This window comes from Ceratotherium simum, chromosome 16 (assembly GCF_057802395.1).
Source record: "Ceratotherium simum simum isolate JZ-2026a chromosome 16, ASM5780239v1, whole genome shotgun sequence".
In the NCBI taxonomy this organism is placed as follows: domain Eukaryota; kingdom Metazoa; phylum Chordata; class Mammalia; order Perissodactyla; family Rhinocerotidae; genus Ceratotherium; species Ceratotherium simum.
This window is the reverse complement of record NC_141915.1, coordinates 38,120,757-38,136,277: the sequence shown is the minus strand read 5'-3', so window position 1 is coordinate 38,136,277 and position 15,521 is coordinate 38,120,757. Positions and strand designations below refer to the sequence as shown.

General features: G+C 54.3%; 3 protein-coding genes across 3 annotated transcripts; 1 reads left to right on the top strand and 2 right to left on the bottom strand.

Annotated features, from left to right (window-relative positions):
- Positions 1–7: 7 nt before the first annotated feature.
- MRPL10 (mitochondrial ribosomal protein L10) lies at positions 8–5,270 on the bottom strand. The gene is made up of 5 exons (XM_004434608.3): positions 5,183–5,270; positions 3,165–3,334; positions 2,149–2,313; positions 1,755–1,899; positions 8–981 (listed from the first exon to the last, which is right to left on the bottom strand). Exons 1-5 carry the CDS (start codon positions 5,232–5,234, stop codon positions 725–727), a joined length of 789 nt encoding a protein of 262 aa, XP_004434665.1. The 5' UTR covers positions 5,235–5,270; the 3' UTR covers positions 8–724.
- A 100-nt stretch (positions 5,271–5,370) lies between these two features.
- Positions 5,371–10,384, top strand: LRRC46 (leucine rich repeat containing 46). The gene is made up of 8 exons (XM_004434609.3): positions 5,371–5,714; positions 5,815–5,920; positions 7,538–7,646; positions 8,386–8,432; positions 8,706–8,815; positions 9,003–9,072; positions 9,415–9,557; positions 9,887–10,384. Exons 1-8 carry the CDS (start codon positions 5,705–5,707, stop codon positions 10,246–10,248), a joined length of 957 nt encoding a protein of 318 aa, XP_004434666.2. The 5' UTR covers positions 5,371–5,704; the 3' UTR covers positions 10,249–10,384.
- Positions 10,385–11,161: 777 nt separating this feature from the next.
- SCRN2 (secernin 2) lies at positions 11,162–14,951 on the bottom strand. The gene is made up of 8 exons (XM_004434610.2): positions 14,844–14,951; positions 14,287–14,460; positions 13,806–13,987; positions 13,020–13,219; positions 12,351–12,566; positions 12,042–12,207; positions 11,764–11,944; positions 11,162–11,488 (listed from the first exon to the last, which is right to left on the bottom strand). The coding sequence occupies exons 2-8, from the start codon at positions 14,458–14,460 to the stop codon at positions 11,330–11,332; spliced, it is 1,278 nt and encodes a 425-aa protein (XP_004434667.2). The 5' UTR covers positions 14,844–14,951; the 3' UTR covers positions 11,162–11,329.
- Between the last annotated feature and the right edge of the window lie 570 nt (positions 14,952–15,521).

Sequence of the window (15,521 nt, the reverse complement as noted above, 5' to 3'; positions counted from 1 at the left end):
GAGTAAGTAAAATGTATTTCATTTTATCATAAAGCAGTGCTCCCAACCTTTTCAGAACATGGCACACCCCGAGGGTGGAGAATTAACATCCAAGCACACCTGGGACCCTAATGGAGAAGTTCTAGTGTAGAAGTCCAGGGCATGGTCTTCAGAGCAGAGAGAGCCTGGTTCAAGTCCCTGTTCTGCTACTTACTAACTGCATGACCTTGGGCAGGCTATGTAACTTCTCCGCCCTACAGTTTTCTCCTCTGTGAAATGGCGATGACACGGTGAGGAATAAAGGAGCTAATACACGTAAGGTGGTAGGCACAGAGGTTCTCAACAGATGCTACTCTGAGCAAAATTCGTTGAGCTATTCTGGCACACTGGACCCACAAGGAGATAGGTTGGGAGATGCATGCAGCAAGGGACAGCGAACACAGAAGCAGAGGGCAATATCGTCTGTTCAACTTCTCTGCCTTGGACCTGGAGAACTGAAAGAGACTGCTCCTATCAGGTCTCAAGTTGGGAAAACTAGGGACAAACACAGTGATTAAGAGCTGCCATTCTGAAATGGAATCTCTCTGCATCTCTGAGTGGCCCTGTATCTGAAGAGGTTGTTGTCAGTGGAAGCCAGGTAACAAATGCCACTCCCCATCCCAAGTTCTTCCACATCTCCAAGGGAGGACAGCACAGCCAATAGGGGCAGAGTATATTTATGGGCAGGCCGGGTACAACAAGCTGGCTATGAGTCTGGAACAGCGTCAGGAGGATCGGGCTGCCCACTGGCTGGCATGACGGAGTCTGCCTTGTGTTGCTGTCTGACGTACTGATCCAACAGGGCAGTCAGCTGGAGGAGCTGGTGCTGAAGCAGGGAGTGGGTCTGAGCCATGAGGAGGGAGAGCCCTCCTACCAGCTCCCCCTGCACCAGGGCCAGGCTGGGAAGCTTGGAGTAGTTGATGAAGCCCTGCCTGCTGAGGATGGTGTCATCAATGCAGCCACCTGGAAGAACACAGGGTCAGGTGGGCTCCCCCACAATGCCCTTCTTCTCTGAAAATAATGTTCCAACTCTAGGCATTTGCTCTTCATTGCCCTTCCCCTCCTCCCAGACTTCCCCCAAATCCGGTTCCCACTGCTGTCCCACTCCACTCCCACACTGTTGGGGACCGATCCCCTCCCCTCCTTCCTAACTCTTCCCTAGAAAACCCTTACATGATACATCCACCTGGCCTGACCCCCACTAAGTCACTGTTTCCTAAACTTTCTTGAAGACCCATGGAGCATGTGTTTATTGGGGGTAGGGTGAGTGGTGTTATAAACACAGATTCCTGCCCCCGGCAGAGACCTATGAAATCAGTATTCCCTACAGAAGAGGTACCTCCGGGGATTCTTAGCATCAGGGGAGTCTGGGAAACGTTGCTCACTGTCCCTCAGCACCCTTTACTTGGGCTATTTGCTTTAAGGATCTTCATCTGTGTGAGTTTCAGCACCCATCGCTAGACTCAAGGTGTCTGAACTCCTCCCCCCGCAGAGCCCTCTCTCTGCCTTCCCTAGTCCTCCCAGTGCAGAAGTGACAAAGGAGTGAGCCAACACACGTTGGAGTGACACAGGCAGCCCTCAACAAATGGTGCTCTTGACTCAGGGCCCATCAGTGAGAGGATGTCCCCTCCAAGGATGTCCACGGCTTTACCCACTCAAGCCTAGCAGATGGCACCAGGCTGCTGTAGCACCTGCTCCCTTCACCCCACCCTCAACCAGCAGGGCGGCTTGCTCACCTAGCAGGGGTAGGAAAGGCATACTCTTCAAGACTCGCACCATCTCCTTGACCTTGGGCTCTTCACTGACCAGTAGCAGGTTATGCCCCACAAAAAGGGGCAGCAGGTTTTGGTACTTGGAATCCTCCAGGAAGGGCTTCAGCACCTGGAACGGCAGGAAAGAAGGGCTTCTTGGGGACAAGTGGGAGGAAGAGCTGCCCACCTTGGTCACAGGCCGCATGAGGCTGAGGGTGCAACCTGAAGGTCTCTTCAGCACCTAATTGCAGTTCAGGCACCAGACCAGAGGGTTGCTTGTGGAGGGAGGAGTCAGAAGAGCCATATCCAGGCAGAGATGCTCAGGTGGGTTGGCGGGGCCGGGGAACATGGGCAACCCCGCCCGAGGGCCACTCCCTACCTGGTTGGGGAAGACCTTCATCAAGATCTGGTGTTTCCGCAGCTGGTGCCTCATAAGAAGCTTATCCTCCGCACTCAGAGCCACATTCTGGCAGACAGCTATCATGCGATTGTCTCGGAAAACTGCTGCTATCTCCCTACGGAGGAGCCGGACGAGGCCTGTCTCCTGAAGTCAGGAAGGGACGGCTAAGGGTACAGAAGCTGCCTCTTTTCGTTGTACCCCTTACTCCCTCAGGGACAGTGCTGGGGCTTCCAGTGACGCCCAAATGTGTGAAAGATCAGGGAAGAGCAGGATGGGTGGGCCCCCAACTCGCAGAGACATGTTCCACCTCCCACTCTAACCTTTTCATGGTCATTAGATAATCGCAGTCTTTAGAGCAGTGTTTTTCAAACCTGAGAATGCTCAGTCCCCCTGAACTGGTCAGCAGGCTGACCCAGTCAACATTATTTGACAATAATGTCATCAAAATTACTTCAGTTATCCCTCTGACACTGTACTCATGTTGAATTATTTTACCAATTATAAATACAAGATAATTCTTTTGAAGTGTTCATTCAAAACTGAAACATTTTCACAGAACAAGATATTTTCTTAAGACAGTGCTTCTCAAAGTTGAGAAATTATGGCCCTGAGAACTACCATAAAGTTACAAATTCTCCACTGGTCTTTCTGTTCTTTTTCTAAGGAAACCTCTATCGTTCTTCTAGGAAAATGTGGGAGCTTCAAGTCCTTTCCAGACAGGAGAGATACTCTCCCCTACTCCCACCTGCTCGGAGAGCTTTCACATACACATTTTTGGAGACAAGTAATGAACGAAAGAAATTCAGGAAGCCTGTCCAATCCACAGAGCCCAAAGACCAAGGCAGAATCAAGTGGAGATTTCATTTTAAATTGTCTGGACCATGGGGTCAAAGTGGGGAAGTAAGGATGTGGATGACCGTGTCTGGATTGCTACTTCACTATGGCCACAGAGACAAGATCCCGCCACCAAGCAACATGCCCAGTCTCCTGTTTACCTCTGGAGGGGGCTTGGGAGGAGGCGGCAGGCATCTTGGGTCGACAGCAGGTTTGGGGGGGATATACTCAGTGAGAGCCATCAGCTTCTGTCGCTCAAAATGCATCACACGACGGTGGCGAGTAACGGCCTTGGAGCCACAGCGGATAGTCTGGTGGGTGGGCAGCCGTCCTGGAAGGGAAAAGGGCAGCATGGTGAGATGCAGCCTCTTGGTGGCCTTAGCTGGCCCCAGACGAAGAAAAAGTCCACCCTCCAGGCAGAGACAACCGCGGCTCACAGAGCTAAACTCAGCACAGGAGTGGGACAAGGAATTATCTGCTAGGAATTCTGAATTCCCAAACCTTCTCTTCTCTTTAATGAGTGACCTTAGTCAACTGCTTGATCCTTTGAGGCTCCCATTTCTCCAGCTCTTCCTTATGCACAGAAATGGGGAAAAAAGATAAGAACAAAGAAGAAAGTATTTTGAACACGTTAAAAAAGGGAGGACAGGGTTGAGCAAACTTCTTCTTAAATGGCCAAATATTTTGAGAGCCATACGGTCTATTGCTACTACTCAACTCTGCCACTGTATGGTGAAAGTAGTCATAGACAATATGTAAACAAATACATGTGGCTGTGTTCCAATAAAACTTTATTTATAAAACATGGTGACCACCCTTGCCATAATTTGCCAACCCCTAGTCAAAGCCAGTGGTTCTCAAAGTGTGTCCCTACCCCACCACCCTAACCAGCAACATCAGCATCACCTGGGAACTTGTTAGAAATACAAATTCTCAGGGCCCATCCTAGACCTACTGAATCAGAAGCTACTGGAGTGGAGTCAGCAAATAGTGTTGCTGATCCAAGCTGAAGTTCGAAAACCACTGCTGTAAGTACTGCTCTGAAGCCTTCTCCCATGATTTCAAGCAACAGGGGAAAAAAGTTACACAGCCCTTACAGCTCCCCCAAACAAGTCTCCCTTCCTCTGCTCTTCTCGTTTACAGGCATCACTGGAGAGCGCCCCTCCGAAGACAACGGAGCCACTTCAAAGCCCTGAGCCAAAGTGATTCCTTCATCCTTGACAAAAGAACCCAAGCTAGAGCTCCCCACTTTCAGCCTTTCCCAAGATTGGGATGGGACCTCAGGGAAACGTGGCTCTAACAGTCAGAGAGCATGGAGAATTGCTGGGGTGAGAGGTTTTATTGCCAGTGGCCACAAAACCTAACTGTTAAGAGCACAGGCTTTGGATCAGATGAAACCAGATTTTTAATCTCTTCTGCCACTTACAAGCTGTGACCTTGACCAGTCACTCAAATGATCTAAACTTGGATCTCTTCATCTATAAGGAAGGGATGACAATGCCTTCTTCGCAGGGTGCCATAAAATTTAAACGACATAATACATATAAAGCACTTATCACTCTGCCTGGCCTATATTATGTCCTCAAATTCACTCATTAAGCAAATATCTATTGCATGCCTACTAACGTCAGGCACCATGCTACCTGCTATGGTGAATGAATATGGTTCTGCCCTTACGGATTGTAACAGAGGAGACAACAAACAAACAAATGTAAAATTAAACTGTGAAGTGGCTAAGGGGTCAATAAACAGGGTGCAATATACAGATTTAACAGGGGAAACTTTCTCTGCAGAGCGCGGCCAGGGAAAGCCTGAGGAGGTGGCATTTAGGCTGAGACCTCAAGGAGGCATAGCTCCAAGGTCGGGCCGGGTCCAAGCATACGAAACTCTCGAGGCGAGCAAGAGCTGGGTGGTGGGTTACAGAAACCCAAAGAAAACGAGGGACTGCGGCGTAGAGAATAAATATTGCGGCTGTCGTTGACATTATTGCAGTGTTGCTGTTATTAGTAGACTCTGGAATCACGGGGAATTAGATGAGTGAAGGAAGTCAGCGATCTAGCTGGGGTCATCGGAAGCTGTCTGGGGTCAGAGATTACGGGAGATCAGTAGTAGAGGAAGGGAGACGAGGACTAGAGAGCACCGGCCGGAACGAGCCCTCCGGACCTGGGCTGTTCCTTACCCGCCTGGGGCAGGAGACCCCCTCGCAGCAACCCAGCCACCGCCACAGCCATCGCCACCGGAAAAAGCTATGGGAGCCGAGAAAGACGGAAGGAGCTAAGGATTGTGGGAAGCTCTGGGCCCGGAAGAGGCGGGCAGATCCGTTGGCTGGGGCAGTAATCCGCATGCGCTGAGCCGGGCAACTGCGAACCCGCCCTACCTCGACGCCCCACCGGGCGTCTCGTCTCCTGGCAACGACGCCAGACTCCTAGGCACCGCGCTTTCCTCTCCATCTGCACCCACAACCCGCGGTGTGCCGTCCGCAAAGCCCCTCTACACTCTTCAAACTCCAGACCCTCCACCTCCACTTACTTTTGTCTTCTACCCCACCTCAGCAATTTGCCCTGAATCAACCCCTTTCCCTTGTTCCCCAAGTCTCTGAGTTTCTCCTCATGCCATCTTGAGTTCCGCCATCCCCAGGGACGGTCCAAGCTCCTCGGCTCCTCTCGTTCCAATCCCGCCCCAAGCCAGCAGCCTTGGGATCATGCCTGGAGGTGAGTAGGAAGGTGGAATGGTGGGTAGAACAGTTGGATAACAGTGGGGTCGGGCCTCCAAGAACAAGGAAATGTAACAATTGGACTCATCTTTTCACAGCTAAGCTTGCCCAGAGTCCAGAGGAAGGGGGCGTGTGCATTACTGAAGCCCTTATCACTAAGCGGAACTTGGCCTTCCCTCAGGATGAGGATCTGTCAGAGAAGATGTGAGTGCACGGGGGAGGAAAGGGGTGCTGGAAGATTGAAACACAGGATGACTAGTCCCCTGAGCTGTACTGATTTGTCAACTCATTTTTGTCCCTCTCTTTACTTACTTCACACATTCAATCAGTGGTAATGTCCAATTAATTTTCCTTCCTTAAAAATCATTGTTTCTTTTTCACCATGCCCACTCAACTGCCTTAGATAAGGCTGTCATCACCTCTCAAAAACTCCTCGTCTCCCTGCCTCCGGTGCAGGCTCCCCATACTGTTGCCAAAGTGATTCTTTTATTTTTTTAATTTTTTTATTTTTGTGAGGAAGATCAGCCCTGAGCTAACATCCGTGCTAATCCTCTCTTTGCTGAGGAAGACCGGCTCTGAGCTAACATCTATTGCCAATCCTCCTCCTTTCCCCCCCCACCCAAAGCCCCAGTAGATAGCTGTATGTCATAGTTGCACATCCTTCTAGTTGCTGTATGTGGGACGCGGCCTCAGCATGGCCGGAGAAGTGGTGCATTGGTGCGCGCCCGGGATCCGAACCCGGGCCGCCAGTACGGAGTGCACGCACTTAACCGCTAAGCCATGGGGCCGGCCCCAAAGTGATTCTTTTAAATGACAAATCTGATTAGGCACTCCCTGATAGAACCTTCCTTGGCTCCCTAGTACCACCAGAATAAAATCCAAACGCCTTAGCATGAATTGACCTCTGCTGCCTTTTCAGCCTTATTTCTTGCCACTCTCCACAGTGTGCAATTCCTCTAAGACCCCATGTTCTCATACCTTAGCATCTTACTACTCAGAGTGGTGCTGGGGGACAAGGGGGCGTGCACAGCAGCATCACCATCACCTGGGAGCTTGTTAGAAATGAAGAATCTCAGGCCCACCTCAGACCTACTGAATCAGAATCTGCATTTTAACAAGACCCTAAGGGATTCATGGGCACATTAAAGTTCGAGAAGGGCTGGATTAGCACATACTATTCCTTCTGCTTGAAATGCCCTCTCCTCACCTTCTTGGCTAACTCCTACTCATCTGTCCCCTCCTCTAGGAAGCATTCCCTGATCCCCCTACTCTGGACTCAGTGCACAGCCCATGTACCCCCTTAGTCCCTTGCACTTGCCTCTGTCATCCACTTGTCATAGATGTTTGGCCTGCTTCCCTAGCAGTGATAGGCAGGGACTCTCATTTGTTTCTAGTAAGCACACAGTAAATGTTGTGGAATTAATGAATGGGTGGATGGAACAAGTGATTTTCCCTCCCTCTCAAAAGGGAGGAGAGGAGGGATCTTCCTGCAGGATTGTCTCATCTCTGTCCCAGCCCCTGCCTCCACCATCCACGCTGGCTCAAGGTGGGCTGCCCTTGCCTCAGTGTCTCTCCAGCAACCATAAACTGCCATCACCCGGTTTCCTGGTCCAAGGGCCCTCCCACCCCTCTCACTCTGATCCTTCCCAGTGCTGCTGACAGAGGTCCAGGTCTCCAAGTCAATCCAGTTTCATGATCTGGACACCACCTCACAAGTCAAGAAGGTGCTCCTGACATCTGGTCAAAGTCACTTAGCCATCCACCCCTCCTTGAAACACCTCCCTCTACACTCAGCTAACCCCCTGCTGACGCTTCTCCCAGGTTTCACACTCTTGCTGAACTGCAAACTGTCCGCCTGGACCGGGAGGGGATTACTGCTATCAGGAACCTAGAGGGCCTCCAGAATCTTCACAGCCTCTATCTGCAAGCGGTAACTTCTTGCCCCTCCCCTTCCTCCCCCCTCGCCCCATGTGGGTCAAGTCTGTCTGATCTGAAAGGAGCCAACCAGATCATCTTGCCCATTCTCTGGTGTTCAGGCAGGCAGACTTTTGTTGAAACCATCCCCAGGTGAAGCAGGAATTCTCCTGAATTGAAAGACCAGTCCTCCCCAAAGAGATCCTGAGCGTGTTCTTGAATCACTGTTTTTTTTTGTCAGATACTTCTCTTGGTTTAGAAGTTCTTCTTGGTGTCTACCCTAAATCTCTCATGTTACATAGCTCGAGCCCATTGCCTGTTTTGAAGAAGAGGAAGAGGGAGCCAAGAAGATTACTCTGCATCTTTTAGAACCTTGAAGGCTGGTGGTGGTGGTGGTGGTTGGTTGAATATGCTCATTGTTCCCTCCACGTATGCAAGCCACCACCAAGGCCTTTTCCATTTCCCTGTGGCCCCTTGGTTTCCTTCTCTGATTTCCAAGTCACTCTGGTTGTGGGGTGAGCGGGATACACTTTAATCGAGTTTAGCCAGCCCCAAGTTTACACTCTTAACCGTCCACCTGGAGAAAGCAAGTCATCCCAGAGTAGTGACCGCTAGTTCAAGGAGGGGGTGATCATTCCGAAGGTGCCAGATCTCCAGCTGTAAGAGTGAACATGGTCTTGGGGCTTCATCCCTTTAAAGAGTCCCCCACCGAGCTGACCTCAGCTTGGTTTCCCCACCTTGGCTTCTTCCTGCAGAATAAGATCCAGCGAATTGAGAACCTGGCCTGCGTCCCCTCCTTGCGGTATGTGGTGCCAGGGCTCAGGAAGGGACGGCGGGGGGCAGGAGGGAAACGTGGTAACGCCCAAAAAACTGGTTCAGACCTCTGCAAGCCTGGCTTCTTGTCAGCTGAGGACCCAGCAAGCCTAGCTCTGCTTCCCTCACCCCAGAAAGCCATGTGTCCCCACTCGTCATCTGGGTGCCTAGCCAGGGGGTCTGGACGCCTGGTGCCCTCCTCCCCCCACCTCTAGCTGTTCTGTGATTCACCTCTGTCTCTGCACCCCCCCTTTCCCTACAGCTTCCTGTCTCTAGCAGGAAACCAAATCAGGCAGGTGGAAAACCTCCTTGAACTCCCACACCTCCAGCTTCTGGACCTTTCTGAGAACCTGATAGAAACACTGAAGCTGGGTAGGAACGCACTTGGCCTGGCTCATGAATAAGTCCTATGTGGGGCCTCCCTCCTCTCTGCCCCCATCTCCCTGCGCTTCCATTAGCGGCACATCTTCCAGCGGGTCGCGGTGCTGTGCAAAGAGTTAGGGTTTGGGCTGGAAGATGGGTAGGAGAGCCTCATTGCCCCTCTCTTTGGTGCGTGCAGATGAGTTCCCCCAGAGCCTTCTCATCCTCAACCTGACTGGAAACAGCTGCACCAAGCAGGATGGCTACAGGTGAGGAGGAATTGAAGGTGGAAGAAAGGAGTAATGGCTGAGTTCCTCCTAACTCCACCTGGGCTCCCTCTCAGCCTGCAAACCTGAGGTCACCGTCCATGGCAGCTTCTCCTCCCCTACCCCAGCTCAAGTCAGCCCTTTTTCCTTTCTACCTCCATAACTCCACATGTAGCCAGCCCTTAGCTCTTGGATGCTGACCACAGGCCCATCTCCCAGCTCCTGAGCCACCTTCCCCCGGGTGTGGGTGTGGGTGTGGGTGTGGTGGCTTGTGTGTTTGCATCCTCCCAGGCTCCACACCCAGGGGTGCCCTCCTGGGTAGCCTCTGCTCTTTCTGCCCTGCAGGGAGCTGGTGACAGAAGCCCTGCCACTGCTCCTGGACCTGGACGGGCAACCTGTGTTAGAGCGCTGGGCCTCGGATGAGGAGGAGAAAGCCTCGGGCGATGAGGAGTTCCCGGAGCTGAGTGGCCCGTTCTGCTCAGAGCGAGGTGACCCTGCTTTCCAAGGCTTGCAGCCTCCCCAGAGCTCACCCCGCCCTGTGAGGTCTGGGGGAAGCTAAGGTGGCAGTGGTGTCTGGGGAGGTGGCCCCAAGCCTAGATCAGCATCTGGGCCAGAGGAGGACAATGCACCCAGGGCCAGGTGTCAGTCCGGGCATGCAGGTCACACGTCCTCCCCGCCCCAGCCTCAAGATCCTTCCCTAATGGGGATGACAGGGGATAGTTTGCTCAGGGGGTCAGCCAGAGACCTCCCTCAGCCCAGGGACCCTCCTGCCGAGCCCGGGGCTCCATCCACCACCCCCCAACCTGGCCCCTCACAGGCTTCCTCAAGGAGCTGGAGCAGGAGATGAGCAGGCACAAGGAGCGCAGGCAGCAGGCAGCGCTGACGGAGCACCTTCTGAGGATGGAGACACAGCCAGCCCTCACTGACCTCCCCGTGCTGCCTGGCGGCCCTGTGGCTGGGGACAGCAACCCTTCTGTCACTGCCAGGGAAGGGAAGGAGACACCCCTTGAGCCTGCCTCCTTGCCACAATCCTCCTCTGCCACCAAGAAACCGTGCCCTCTGGTTTCCAGGGGCCAGCAAAGCACTGTCGAGGCAAGGAAGGGGGCTAGAGCAGCTGCAGTCCCTCTGGCTGGAGCTCCCAGCACCACTAAAACTAAGACCAAAAGAGTCAAGAAATGAAGCACAGCGCATCCCATCAGCAAAGGCACAGGCACAAGGAATGGGGGCGAACAAGGAGTGGGGTGGGCTCCCTCCTTCTCAGAGCCCTCGCCTGTGGCAGGAGCCTAGCCCCAATAAAGCATCTCTAGGCCCTGAATATGTCTTCCATGTCACTTGGGGGCATGTCAGGGGAAGCAATCAATAAAAGGCACCGGGAAACAGTCACAGGAAAACAGCCTTAGTGAGCAGCCTGACTCTAAAGAACAAGTTTCTTTCTTTTGTTTTTTTTATAATTTTATTTATTTATTTATTTTTCCCCAAAAACCCCAGTAGATAGTTGTATGTCATAGCTGCACATCCTTCTAGTTGCTTTATGTGGGACGCGGCCTCAGCATGGCCAGAGAAGCAGTGAGTCTGTACGTGCCCGGGATCCGAACCTGGGCCGCCAGCAGCAGAGTGCGCGCACTTAACCACTAAGCCATGGGGCCGGCCCAAGAACAAGTTTCTGATCTTTCAGGAACTACCCAAAGGGCTGTCACCTTCTCAGGCCCCCACCTGGCTTCCTGGCTCCTGAGTAGGCAGGAGGCGGGCATCACCTCGTGGAGCATGCCATCTCCTGGTGGACACATCTCACTGCCACCCCTATGGAGTGCCCTTCTGAGGTTCAAGTCAAGGACAAAAAACTCGTGGTTCTAATTCTCCCCCAAATAGAAGCCACCTACTGTGCCAGGCATGATCTTTCATGCACAAACACTCACACACCTGGGGAGGCCACCTCTCCTCACAGGCCCCTCTGTGACCTTCACCGTCTAGTCCCATCCCCCAAGTCAGAAGAGTCTGCAGCCCTGCAAGGCAACCAGAGGCCCTGCGGCCAGCTCAGAGCTGCCCTTTGCCCTCACTTGGCTCTCCCACCCCCACTGGACCTGAGATCAAGTTCACTGAACAAGGAAATAAAAGACATTTATTAAGGCAAAGGCCGAGCTGGCCACTCAGAACAAGGCTGAGCGGGGTGAAGGGATTGCTCTGATCCCACTACCCCAGGGTCCTGCACCCATCCCCCAGCCCCCCGCACCCCAGCCCAGGCTGAGAGGAGCTGGGGTGCTCAGGCATACACCTGGCTCTCCCTCTCCACAAAGGCCTGGAAGAGGCCGCCCAGCTCCTGGGGGGGTGGGGTCCACTCCCCAGCCAGCAGCCTCCGCGCAGCCTCCAGGCCTTCCTGCTCCAGATCCCGCTGCTTCTGCTGGAGCTGCTGCCCCCGACCCTGCCCAGGAGAGGTAGAGATGAGCCCCGAGCACAGAGTCCCAGGAGCTTCCCTCCGGATTAAGGGGGGCATGTCTGCTGTCTTGCACAAGCAGGAGAAAGGACAGACCACCCGACATTCTCCTGGGCAGCTGGCTTTGAAGGGAGAGACCCCTCTCCCCAGCTCTCAAGTTTCTCCACTCCCAGGTCCCCTCATATTTCCAAAGTCCAAGTTGGGGGTGGGGGAGGTGAGTCATCCCCCGCTAGGAAGGGTAGCTCCTATTCCCTGGGGGTTACCTGCTCACTCTCTATCAGCCCCAGGGCCACCTGGTGTCCACGGTAGAGAGTGTGCCGGCGATCCACCTGAGTCTGGAATCGGGGCAGGGTCCGAGCAGGGTCCTGTGCTCCAAAAGTGGGGGAGAGCACCTGGGGGGCCTGGGCTGCCCCAACCCCAAAGATGAAAGGTTTGAACACTGACCTAAGGGGACACGGATGGAAGGATCGAGGGCTATCACACTCCTCCATCTCCCCTGCCTGGCACGCTCCCCAGCCTTCCCCACCCTCATTCCTCTCACCTGGACGGGTCTGGTGTGGCAGTGAGGAAGTGAACGCAGGGCTGTGTGGGATCCCGGGGCAGGATGGACACCATGCTGGCCGTGGTGCGGAAGCCTCCAGAGTCCATACAGATGCCACTTTCCTTGTTCCTGAGGATGCCCATCATCACCTCTGCTGTGATGTCCCCTGCCAAGGAGGACTGGGTGAGGTGCCTCCAGGGCAGAGGCGGGACCCCTGGCCTCAGACCGAGCCTCCCGAAGCTGCGGAAGCGGAGAGAGGCTGGCATGGCTGTGGCCTCCTGGCCCCCCACCCCCCGCCCACCCACTGACCTTGCTGCTGCTGCAGCAGCTCCTGCCCGGCCCGGACGCGGGCCTTGGCGGCCTCCATGCGCACGGGCTGCTGGGTCAGGGAGAAGACCTGAGCGAAGTCAAAGGTGCTCTGCCCACCCCACCAGCCCTGGGCCCGGGCATGGGTCTGAAGCTCGGGGTGTTCTGCCGAGATGTCCGTGCCGATGCTCAGCTGGTTGGAGATGTTGCGGGCCCCCTCTGTGGAGGAGATGGGGATTGCTCATGTATCATTAAGCACCTATTCTGTGCCAGGCGCTAGGCTACGTGCTGAGAACATGATGGTGAGAACAGACCTGCCCTCATGGATGGGGAGACAGACAGACACAGAAATAAATGCGAGCTTGCAACCGTGGTGAGTGTGATCAAGAAGAGGTGACTGCTTGCATGTAAGGGGGAAACCTGACCACCAGGAAGTCCAGGAGGGCTCCCCAGAGGAAGCGGCAGGCTAGAGCACAAGAGGACTTAACCAAGTGAAGGGGGGAGGATAAGTTCCCTTGTGGGCTCATTTCCCATCTCCCTGGATGTCCCCCCAACCCGAGAGGTTTGCATCTGATTCGGGCCTCCCCTGGCCCCGCCATCTTTCCCACTCCCTCCCAAGGCTGGCAATAGGGGAACACCTCTGGGAGGCCAGACCCATGCCAGGATCCTCACCCTGGATCCTCTGTGCAGCCCATAGCCTCCCTGCCGTCTCCAGCACCCACGCCTCAGTCCGGTCGGCCAGCAGGAAGGTGTTGTGGTAGCAGAATGGTGTGGGGTCCTCTCGGCAGCTGCCCCCCTGCCCGTAGCGCTCCAACAAGCCTGTGATCACGTGCACAGCCTCCTGGGCTGAGCTGCTCCGTTCTAAAGCCAGCCTGGCACAAAGAGGTCCAGGGGATAGAAGGGCGATGGGGGATCAGTGGCTGATGGCAGGAGCTCCAGGGGACAGAAGAGGCCCAGAGCAGTTTGATGACAGGCCCAAGTCACACAGAAAATCTGCCCACATTGGTTGTATTCAGCACAGTTAGGCCAGTGGTTTTCAAGCTATCTCCGAGGGTTCCATGAAAAGGTCTGAAACATAGCCTTGGGGAGACACATGTCCTGAGCCCCCAACCTCTCTTCAATCAGAGCTGCTCCACTTTATTGGTTTTTATAAATCAGGACTCTACATGAGATTTCATTTGAAAAAAATTTACTTCTGTTGAAAGAAAAATTAAAACCACTGCAGTATTTCTGGGCCAGCAGAGGCCCAGAGGTGGCCACATCTGTTAGCTTCCTACCAGACTGTGGAGATGGGGCCAGGAGAGAGGAGGGGCAGGGGCGGCCTCCTGGGTGAGGACAAGGTGGGCGGAAGAGAGGCCCTTGTGAACCAGGCTTCGGGGAGGGGAGGATGACCTGGGTCAGTACTCAGCCCCCAGACTTCCCGTGTGTGGAAAAGATGAGGGAGGGCGGGGTCCGCACCTGAGTAGATCCATGCCCAGCAGGGCTTCCCCCTCCCCAACGGGCTCCTTGGTCCACACGGCTTCGTTGCCAATACAAACACCATGCTCATTGGCGCCCATCTCAGCCCCCCACAGCCAAGAAGGGCGGCTCAGGATCACAGCGTGGGTCTTCGACACCTGCTCCACCTCAATGTAGGTGCACTGTGGGTAAAGGAGGAGAAAGGGAGAATCCACTCAGAAAGGGGGAGGGACCTACAAAGTGCTGGCACTGTACCAGTCACCTTAGCTCTTTGAGGAAGGTCTTATTAGTCCCATTTTACAGATGAGGAAACAGATCAACAGAGGTTAAATAACAGGCTAGGTCCAGATTGGTAGACTCGAAGCTCATGCTCTTTCCACCACATCTGGCGGCTTCCCAGGTGTGGGGAGCGGAGGAGGAAAGTTTTAGAAGAATGCCTAGATCTGCCACACCTCCTGGCACCCCATAAAGTCTAACCCACCTGGAGCTGGCTCCCAGGAATGTGAGTGCCTGCTGGTATAAACACCACCTCCTGCACTTCGTCCCGGGGTCGGTCAGAGTTCTTGGCAAAGATCACGGCTGGGATGGCCGAGGCAGGGGGCACTGAGACAAAGCAGTCGCAGGAACATGGTGGGTCAGGGCCCGATGATGCCATCTGGGGAGACGTAGGAATAAGCGTGTCTCTCCCATGCCACCTCTCCACCTCCTGGCCAGGGCGGAGTCCTAGGGAGCCTCTCTCTCACGATGTGCAAAGACGCTCCGGGAAGACACTGCCCTTGGGTTCTGGACCCTCAGCACCCCACGCACACTCTACGCAGGGCAAGTGCAACGGAGGCACCCACTCTCTCCCCAAGCTCCAGGCTTGGGAGTCAGCAGGCAGGCGCAGACCCTGCACGTGAGGGCCCTGCCCTACTGGAAGTCCTGGACTCTCGGCGCAGTCGTGGCACCATCTCCCTTGCTACCCAACCCCTCTCCAAAAGTCTCATGCCCGTCCTCTGTCCACCCCTTCTGGCTTCCCCAATACTGTACGCCCCTCACCCTGTCTCCCTCCAAGATCCCCAGCTTGGTCCCGAGCACTACCGCCTCCGCTGCGGGTCAGGTCTGTCCCATTGGGCGGAGACTCCCAGGTGACCTGGAAGGCCTTGCCCAGGGGCGGAGCCGGAACCGAGCACCTGCAGTTCTGCCGTTTTCCACCAGGGTGCGCGCCAGCACCACTTCTTGCAGCGGCTTTCCAAGTCCTGCCTGGCTCCCTGCCCTTCCCGGTGCAGCTTTCAGGCCAGATAAAGGCTGGAACTAATCCATGGGCTCCTGCACTGAGGTCACTGCAGGGAGCTGGAGCTGGGGGTGGAAAGGAGTCTACGTGAAAGGGAAGGAAAGAAAAACTGGGCTCATTTGTTAGAGAGCAGGGACCGCTGGGGCATCTGGAGATTAAGGAAGGACTCAGCTACTTGTGTCTTGATTTGAATTCCCAAGACACAATCCCAGGCTGATGTCTGGGAGTAGGGTGGGGGGAATAAGACCTACAAGAGTAGTGAGACCAGGAGGTGTAGGGATAACTTAAGTTAATGCATTTTTTTGAAAAGGCACATATACACAAAATCATCCAACCCCCAAAAAGCCTATTCTGCCCTGCAGTGCTCAAACTCACAGAAGGATAGCTTTGAAAGGAAATTTGGAAATTTTCTAGTCCAAAGATTTGGTGCCTTTACATATAGT